This window comes from Mandrillus leucophaeus, unplaced genomic scaffold (assembly GCF_000951045.1).
Source record: "Mandrillus leucophaeus isolate KB7577 unplaced genomic scaffold, Mleu.le_1.0 Scaffold964, whole genome shotgun sequence".
In the NCBI taxonomy this organism is placed as follows: Eukaryota; Metazoa; Chordata; class Mammalia; order Primates; family Cercopithecidae; genus Mandrillus; species Mandrillus leucophaeus.
In genome coordinates, this window is record NW_012110519.1 from 1,379,010 (window position 1) to 1,388,995 (window position 9,986).

Here is a 9,986-nt window from a genome sequence, read left to right on the forward strand (position 1 = left end):
CAACTCCATTTACAATAGCTAAAAAAAGATAGCTAGGAATAAATTTAATCATGAAATTGGAAGATTACTGCAAACTCTAAAGCACTGATAAAAGTAATTGAAGAGGAAACAAATAAATAAAAAGATATTTCATGTTCGTGGATTGGAAGAACTATTATTGCTAAAATGTCTATACTACCCAAAGTGATCTACAGATTCAATGCAATCTCTATCAAAAAATCAGTAACATTCTTCACAGAAGTAGGAAAAAAACCCTAAAATTTGTATGGAACCACAAAAGACCGCTGAATAGCCAAAGCAATTGTGAGCAAAAAATAATAAAAATAAAAATAAAACCCCCCACAACAACAATAAAAATTAAAAAAAAACAAACAAAAAGAATCAATCACTAATCATCTGGAAAATACAAGTCAAAACAGCAATGAGACATTAACTCAAGCCAGTTAGAATGGCTATTGTTAAAAAGACAAAAGATAAGAAATGTTGGTGAGGATGTGGAGAAAAGGGAACTTTTGTGTATTGTTGGTAGGTATGTAAATTAGTACAGCCACGATGGAAAACAGTATGAAGGTTCTTCAAAAAATTAAAAATAGAACTACCGTATAATCCAGCAATACTACTACTGGGTATATATCTAAAGGAAATGAAACCAGTATGTCAGAGAGGCATCTGCACTCATATGTTCATTGCAGCATATACGGAATAGCCAGGATATGGAATTAACCTAAGTATCTTACAACAGATGAATGGGTAAAGAAAATGTGGTATATCTACACAGTAGAATACTACTCAGCTACAGGAAGAATGAAATTCTGTCATTTGCAACAGCATAGTGAAACTGGAGGACATTATGTTAAGTGAATTAAGCCAGACACAGAAAGACAAACACTGTACATTCTCACTCATATGTGGAGTCTTAAAAAGTTGATCTGATAGAAATAGTAAGTAGATAGTAGTTGCCAGAGACTAGAGACTGGGAGAAAAAGGAGGGTGGGAAGTTACAGTTAGAAAGGAAGAATTAGTTCTGGTGTCCTATTGCACAGTAGGGAGACTACAGTCAACAATAAGGTGTTGCGTATCTCAAAATAGCTACAAGACAGAATTGTGAGTGTTCTCATCACAAAGAATTCATAATAAATGTTTGAGACGATGGATGTGTAATTATCCTAGTTTGATCATCACACAAAGTATATGCATATCTAAATATCACACAGTACCCCATATACATGCATGATTATTATGTGTCAATTAAAATAAAAGTTATAATTCATTGGCTTTTCAAGATGTTCATTTTTAAATATGATTTATCTAATAAAACGGACAAGGACTCTGGAAAATGGCTAATTCTAGAACTGGGGCAGGGAAAATACATCATGGGTCTGGAGCATATTATAGTGCTGAAAAGTAAGGAAATGCTACACACATACATACAGAGGATGAGACTATGTCAAAGGAACACAGGAGCCAACTGAAGGATCTCCAACTGGTTAAATGTGGAACAATTTGAGGAACAAAATAAATAATGTGGTTCAGGATTATAACCCAAAATAATAAATAAATATCCATGAATCCATAGTGAGATAAATAAATGATTGAATAAATAAATGGGAAAGAAGGCACAAATTTTTCTTATAGAAGAATTCCAAATATTATAGGTAAATACTCTGTCCATCCATGCGGTGCTCCTCCTCCTAGCCTCTTGAGGGTGAACTGGACTTGATGACTCACTTTAAAGAACAGAGTTTGGAAAGGGGAAAAATAGCAACTTTAAGTGGAGAAACCTGGCCAATACCTCTAACCAAGCAATAAAGGTTAAGACTGCCAATGATAAGTCATGTTCATGTCATGTAGCCTCAATGATAGGATGTGATGAAATATACACTCCAGAGGTAAAGTGGTCTTTTTCCCCAAAACCCAGAATCTCAGTCTAATCATGAGAGCAGCACCTGACCAATCCAAATTGAGAAACATTCCACGAAATATGTGCTCAGTAGTCTTCAAAGCTGTGAAGGTTATGAAAAATAAGGAAAGATGGAGACAGAGGAGACCAAGAAGACATGACAATTAAATGCAATGTAGAAACCTGGATTGGAACTTGGAACAGGAAAAGAATGTCAGTGGAAGAACTTGTGAAATCTGAATACAGTGTGGGGTTTAGCTAATAGTAATGTGCCAATTTTAATTTTTTATTTTTGACGAATGTACCATGGTTCTGTAAGATGTTAACATTACAGCAAACTGGGGAAAGGATATGCAGAAATTGTACCATCTTTGCAATTTAAATGTAAAATTTAAAATTATTCCAAAGTAAAAAGGTTGTTAAAAAATCATCAGTCCAAGTAAACTACGTCTGAAGATGAATCTGGCCTGAGGCCTTCTGTTGGATCCTCTGGTTTAGAAGGAAAATAAATGTTCCCATGACATTGTTCCCCTGAATCATCAGAGATCACAGTAAGCAACCAGCCCTTAACTTGAAGATCAATCCTCCATTACACTTAGATATATAATCTTTTCTTTCCTCCTAATAAATGTCCTGATCTTTCCTCACTCCTATACATATATACACACACACACACACATATATATACACATATAGACACACATATATACACATATATACACACATATACACATATATATACATATACATATATATATTTTTTCTTTGTCCTTCCTGATATGCTAATGTAATGGTTGGAGCTGTAATAGCCATGTGGATCATGAGATGACCTTTGCACTGGAAGCCCTGTTCAGTGAAACAACAAGATAATGTATTTTATCAAATCAAACATAGTAATTTAAGGCACACCATTATTCTACATACCACAGAAGAAGAAAGTGCTACCAATTAAATTAGAACACAGTGTTTTCTTATCCCTTAGATTTTTAAATTTCAGTTACTGGAAAATCTCTTTTACACTTATTTAAGCACAGACTTTTGTTATTGAATCAGTCTTGTGTGCACACATAAAAAGGAAACTGTGCTAAATAAATTGTTTCAAGTACTGCTAGAACTTCTTCAGATTCAAATTTCACTCTTCTCGATCACTTCTGTACTCAGAATCATTGATATCTCTTAATATCGTCCTCCGTGCCACCAAACGTGCTGCTAACGTAGTATTTTTTAAAAGAGTACACCTCTGATATCTCCAGGACTTTTTCTTAGCCAATGATATCATTTTGTTGAGTTTTGCAGTGCATCCTCAGGCAATGACAGGTATGGCCGACAGTGATTGTAAGATACATCCCAATTTCAAGTATGTTAAAATGTAAAGAAAAAAAATATGCCTCTTGGAATCCACGAAATGTGATTGAAAGCTCTTCCACAGTAGCCCTGAACTGTTTTCTTCCATACTTTTTTTATATATGAAAAACAAAACCTATCTTTTTTAAGACTCTGCTTTTCTGGTCTTTGTTACTACTCATAACCTAACCCAAACCAAACGGTCACAGGATTCCTAAAAATATGATAGCCATGAGTACTTTCCTTTCTTACTGTACCTCATCCCACCCCTATAGCTCCCTTGACTAGTGAATCAAGGTGTCAATTTCTTTGCTTTTACTTTTCAGGTGTCCTCACACTTTGCTAATGTGATTACTCTCATTTCACCTTTCCCTTCAGCTTTCCTGAAGCAAATTCTCCATCAATATTTCTCTGAACCTGAACTCAGGACCACAATAACAACAGCAACAACAGCAACATCAGATGATTTGTAAAACAAAAATTGTTATTTTAAAATCTGAAGCATAGTATCACTTTCAAGATTATAGATAATGCTTTCCTCTACTAAATACTTGATTAGATACGTCCCTCAGGCTTGTGAAAAGAAACTGTAATTGCTGGCAAATGAAAAGAAAAATTAAAGGAGAATTTAAAAATCAGAATGTAGAGCAAATTTCCAGAGTAGAGAAGATTCAGGAGAAATTAATGGGTGCTTTGTACTGCTTGTCACACACATTTGTAAGAAAAAAAATACTTTTCCTTTTTCTGGAAAATGAAGTACAAGTTGTCAGTGACAACCATCTATTAAGAAATTTCCTTTTGTGATAGAGTGAGGGTTTTTTTTCCCCAGAGGTAAATTATTCAACACAGTTAATTTGAATCCGTGTTTGAGTCTGAGATGAAGTTATCAATTTTACCATTTTCCCTCAGTCCCGATACTATCGTTGCCTGAGACTTTGGTACCCATAGCAACAGCCACTGTTTCGGACATCATTGCCCCAAGCAACAGAGCACAACGAATGACTGACAAGCCTCCAGTTGTATGTGTCAGGGTGGTATTTTCCAGGGCTAGAAGACGGGCACAACTCACTCTCAAGTATTGAAAGTCAGGCTATCAAAGAATTGGGAAGGCTGTGTGTATGTGGGAATGTGGTCCACCTGTAAGAAGTTTGCTCACTCGTTTTGAGAGGAATGTGGCAAGGGAGGGTGGGAAAATGAGACTTGCAGCGATGGATAAGGCCAAGACATTGAAAAGTGCCAGTGGGGCCAGCTTGGTCTAAATGTTTCTCCTGTTTTTCCCACAGTTGCCCCACATATTCAAAAGGCTGTTTGTGGACCCTAAAACTGAACCAAAAGGAGGGGATTTAGGACATTCATGTTTTTGTTGCAGTGGAACAAGAATAGAAACAATTGAGCTGCCGCTTTACCTAGACTTCCCAGCCAGGGATTCTGAAAGAAAAGCTGTGAAATGTGACACTACAAGTAGTGGCATGTGATAGGCACTGGAGTGTAATCAGTCCTCTTTGAGTCTTGCAGGTGAGGAAATCCTGCTTTTCCCCAGGTAAAATAAAAGGATGTAGTTCTAAGTAGACTTCTCTGCATTATCCTGGGGTGTCTCTGAATCACAGGAAAGGGAAAAATGGGGTAAAGAAGGGGTCCCATGACCAAGATGGAACTAGTCTGATGTCAGCTGTAGATCTCAGTAAAGAGACCACAACAGGCAATGTATAGATTATAGTACACTGTGCATGATAAACATACAGGGCTTCTCTGCCCAGGCTTTGAGATGAGCTAGATTTGCAGATAGAGTGTGTGTGTTTTGTAGCCACCCCATTTACCTGCTGTGCTTGAAGAGAAGCCACTCACAATGAAGACATGTGGTGGATGGATGGTGCACTCTGGGGATTTCCAGCCCTAAGGCCTTCTTAGGTATTCAGTGCCAACTCAGGCAACAGTGTGACTGTCTGTTTCAGGGAGAGAACCTGAACAGAGGGGTTCAAGTGTACAGGTGTTGGCTGCCTTCCTGTGAGGTGCCCTACTACCTCATATAGTCTGTTGCTCATTCTGAAGGCTTCTTTCATATGAGAAGGATTTTGGCTAAGGTTTAGAAGCTGTCTCCACCCTAGGCTAGAAGGCACACCTGTAATTAGGAGAGAGACTACAGTGATCAGGGCTGCCTTTAAGAGTGTTGGGGGATTTCCCTCCCTTCTGGGGCAGGTTATTTGGCTAGATTCCCAGTCTACCCACACAATCTTCTTTAACCCGTTGATAGACTTGCAGGGTAATAGAAAGAAAAAGGAACATGGCATCAGAAGATCGAAGTTCATGTCCAGATTCCACAACTTCTTGCCTGTATGGCCTCCCTTTTTGTCACTAATAAAGTCATGATACTTGTCCTTCCTTATTCCTGAGATTCTTGTAAAAACAAAGTACAACAATGTAAATAAAAGGACTTGGACTTGCAAAGTGCCATTTTAGATTGTCAGCCCCTTGGCTTTGGGGAAGCCACCTTAAGGCTCCCTTTGTAACTGTCACCCAGAGTGAGCTTGCCAAAGAGGTACCCTGCTATGCTGTCACCCAGAGCCCCCACTTGCTACTCAGAATCAACAAACATTAACATTGGCATATTTTAATAAACTACAAGTTTTCATGTAAAGTTGAAGACCCCTTTGTTTATTTTAATCCTTGCCCAATCCCATTCCCTTCACTTCTTCCTCAGAGGCAACCACTATGATGAATTCCAGACCATGTTTTACACTTTACCATGCCCATGCTTCCACAGCCACCAGGGCCCAAGACCGCCCACTCCACCCCATGCCACCCCACATACTCGGGTAGTTTACAAAGGCAAGACGAATGTGTTTTCCAGGGGTCCATAAAATACCATTCCCCTCCACCCCTGCAAATCCTGAGCTGCATGCAGATCGGGCAGGAGTGCGTGGAGAGACTGCTGGATACCTACTTTAAACCTGCGTGGGGATTTGCCCTGATTCCTAAAAGGTGAGAGTTGCAGGCGCGCATCAACTGGACACTTTTATTGCTTTGAGAACCAGATAACTTTATTGCTAACAACGGTAAAACTGAAAGACAAAACTGAAGAGAACGTTCTGAAAGGGCAACATGCACGCCCCGCCTGGTGGCCCGACCCAGGGAAGGGACCCCGTGGCTGTGGGGCCAATCTGGGCTTAGGTCTCTTTGACGCAGCTGCCCAGGGTGAGCTTGTCGAACAGGTACTCAGCCAGGCCGGCTTCCGGGGAACACATCTTGCGCAGGTTGCTCACGTAGCCACCCAGCTCTTTGATGGTCTTGACTTGCTCGTGCAGGTAGTGGCTCTCCAGGAAGTGGCACAGCTGGGGGTCGCCCTTCTCCACGGCCAGCTGGTACAGCTCCAGCAGGCTCTGGTTGACGTTCTTCTCCAGGTGGAAGGCGGACTCCATAGCCACTAGCCCGCTCTCCCAGCCTTGGCGCTCTGGCTTCCTGATATCGTGAAGGCGGATGCGGCCACCGCGCAGGTTCTGAAGCTTCATCAGCTTCTGGGCATGCTCCATCTTGTCGTCCGACAGGCGCAGGAAGTAGCGGAAGAAGTTCTCCAGGGCCACGTCGTCCCGGTTGAAGTAGAAAGCCATGGACAGGTACAGGTAGGAGGTGTAGAGCTCCAGCCTGATGTGGCTGTTGATGGCGGCCTCGCAGTTGGTGTCGTATTTCTGGCGGATCTGCGAAGGCTGGGCGGTGGCCATGGCGGGCAGCGCGGGTGCGGGCGAGCACACGGGCGAAGTCGGTGCGGTAGCGAGGGTAGCGGCTGAGGTGACAAGAATGGCGGATGGTGAAAGGCGGGTGTGCGACGAAACCAGAAGTGGGCAGTGGCGACCGTTAGGGAGGAGCGCGCTTTGTCGGTGGGGGGAGGGGCCGGGGAAACAGAGTCGCGGGTCAAGGGGGTGGGGGCACGAGCGCTGACTTTCGTCGGAAATCCCGGCCACTTGGCACTGAACATTTCAAGACCATGTTTTAAAAATAACTGCTCTAGGCCGGGCACGGTGGCTCAAGCCTGTAATCCCAGCACTTTGGGAGGCCGAGGCGGGCGGATTACGAGGTCAGGAGATGGAGACCAACCTGGCCAACATGGTGAAACCCCGTCTCTAGTAAAAATAGGAAAAAAATTTAGCCGGGCGTGGTGGCGGGCGCCTGTAGTCCCAGCTACTTGCGAGGCTGAGGTAGGAGAATTGCTTGAACCTGGGAGGCAGTCCACTGCACTCCAGCCTGGGCAACAGCGGGAGACTTGTCTCAAAAAATAACAACAACAAACTGCACTATTGAGATACAATTCCTATGCCATGAAATTCACCCTCTGAAACATTTCCGTGGTTTTTAGTATATTCATGAATTTGTGTAACTATCACCCCATCACCAAAAATATAATTTCAGAACGTTTTCCTTATTCCAAAATGAAATCCCCTACCCGTGAATAGTTACTGCCCATCTCGCCTCCCTCACAGGCCCAACAACCACGAATGAACTCTCTGTTTCTAGAGATTGGATTACTCTGGATATTTCAAATAAATGAAATAATACTATATGCAGCCTTTATATGGCCTCTTTCATTTAGCATATTGTCTTTAACTTTTATCTTTTTTATGGCTGAATTATATTCCATTGTATGGATATACCACATTTTATTTACTCATTCATCAGTTGCTGGGCATTTGGATTGTTTCCATTTTATGACTGTTATGACTAATGCAGCTATGAGGATTTTTATAATAGACATATGTTTTCAATTCCCTTGGGTATATACCTGGGACTACAATTGCTGGGTCATATGTTAAGACTCTGTTTAACATTTTGAGGAACTGCTAGACTGTTTTCCAAAGTCCCTTCATCAGTTTACATGCCCACTAACAATGTATGAAGGTTCCAACACTGTCATTGTCTTTGTTGTTGTTTTAGTGGATGTAAAGTGGTATCTCATTGTGGTTTTGATTTGCATTTCCCTAATGACTATTGATGTTGAGCATCTTTTCATAGTCATTTGTATATCTTCTTTGGAGAAATCTCTATTCAAGTCATTTGCCCATTTTAAAATTGGGTTATTTGTATTTTTATTGTTGAGTTTTAAGAGTTCTGTATATATTAAGTGTGCAAGTTCTTTTTTAGATATATGATTTGCAAATATTTTCTCTCATTCTTTGTTTTTTTTTTCACTTTCTTAATGGTGTCCTTTGAAGCACAAAAGTTCTTAATTATGTTCAATTTTTTTGTTTTTCTCTTGTCACTTGTGCTTTTAGTGTCCTATCTAAGACACCATTGCCTAATTCAAGGTCATAAACATTTATGCCCAGGTTTTCTTTGAATAACTTTTTAGTTTTAGCTTTTACATTTAAGTTTCTAACTCATTTTGAGTTAATTTTTATATATGATATGAGGTCGTTGTCCAATTTCATTCCTTTGTGTGTGGATACCCAGTTGTCCTAGCACCATTTGTTGAGAAGACCATTCTTTCTCTACTAGATGGTCTTGGCACACCTGTCAAAAATCAGTTGACCATAGATGTATGGGTTGATTTCTGGACTCCCACATCTGTTCTGTCAATCTATGTGTCTAAACTGATGCTGGCACAACACTGGCTTGATTACTATAGCTTTGTAGTGAGTTTTGAAATTGGGCAGTGTGGTCATCCAACTCTGCTCTTCTGCAGGATTACTTTGGCTATTCTGGGTCCCTTGAATTTCCGTATGAGTTTTAGGCTATACTTGTCAATTTTTTTTTTTAAAGCCTGCTGGGATTTTGATAGGGATTGCATTAAACCTGTAGGTCATTTGTGGGAATATTGGTATCTTAATAATATTAACTCTTCTAGTCCATAAACATAGGATGTCTTTTAATTTATTTAGGTCCAGGACCTTTAAAAAATAAAGATTTTGATTTAGGCTGGGGCCCCAAATCAGAATTTCTAAACATCTCAGGTGATGCCAGACCACATTCTGAGTAGCAATGCTCCAAGAGGGAGGAGGCCTCTATCCCTTATCAAGGTTTGGAGATAAAGAGGACACATATATTGGATTCCACAAGCAAAACTGCCTGTTCTCACATCACAGACAATCTTTGTGCTATTATACTAGATGTAGTTTTCTGTGGGAAAGTCTTTAAAATCAGCAAAAACAATTTCCTGGATGTGCTTTTTAGAGTACCTTTCTGGGTTATCTCCACCTTTCATTGACTTTGAGTTATTTTCTAACTCTTCAGATTGTAGAAAACTAATAATAATGCAAATAGTTCTTGTCCACAGAAATGCAAATAAATGTCTGATGGAATGCAACTGATTTTTGACTTATTTTGCGTCTATTTGTACATTCCTTATTTCAATATTCCTTATTGCCTATATATGTATGGCTCTTTGAATTCTCCTTTGAGCCATTTGTAACATCTTACTGGTTTCCTCATTAATTAATGTTAAATAAAATGTTTCATGCATATATTTTATATTTATATGAGAGTCATGATTTTACTTTTTTCCTCTTAATTATTCTTTAGCACTCCCCATGTCCACCCCCACCCAACCAGGAACACAACTGAAGCCCAGGGAAGTTGACTTGGTACAGTGAGCACTTTTGTGGGTTGCTCACCTGAGGTATGATTCCAGAAAATTATTTAGGACCTAAAGTAATAGAATTCCTGACTGTGGAATTCTGTATGGACTATGGAAAGATAGCATCTCTGAGGGGAAGGAGGCAGGGAGTACTCCAGGGTTGTAGGAGACCAGTGAAAA

The 9,986-nt window shown here is 40.2% G+C and overlaps 1 protein-coding gene across 1 annotated transcript; it reads right to left on the minus strand.

Annotated features, from left to right (window-relative positions):
- Positions 1–6,248: 6,248 nt before the first annotated feature.
- On the minus strand, positions 6,249–7,054 carry FTHL17 (ferritin, heavy polypeptide-like 17). Its single transcript, XM_011970696.1, has one exon. It carries the CDS (start codon positions 6,958–6,960, stop codon positions 6,409–6,411), a length of 552 nt encoding a protein of 183 aa, XP_011826086.1. The 5' UTR covers positions 6,961–7,054; the 3' UTR covers positions 6,249–6,408.
- Positions 7,055–9,986: the final 2,932 nt, after the last annotated feature.

What these genes read in the sequence shown, in the direction of transcription:
- FTHL17 (XM_011970696.1), bottom strand. Translation starts at nt 6,960, where the DNA reads ATGGCCACCGCCCAGCCTTCGCAGATCCGCCAGAAATACGACACCAAC.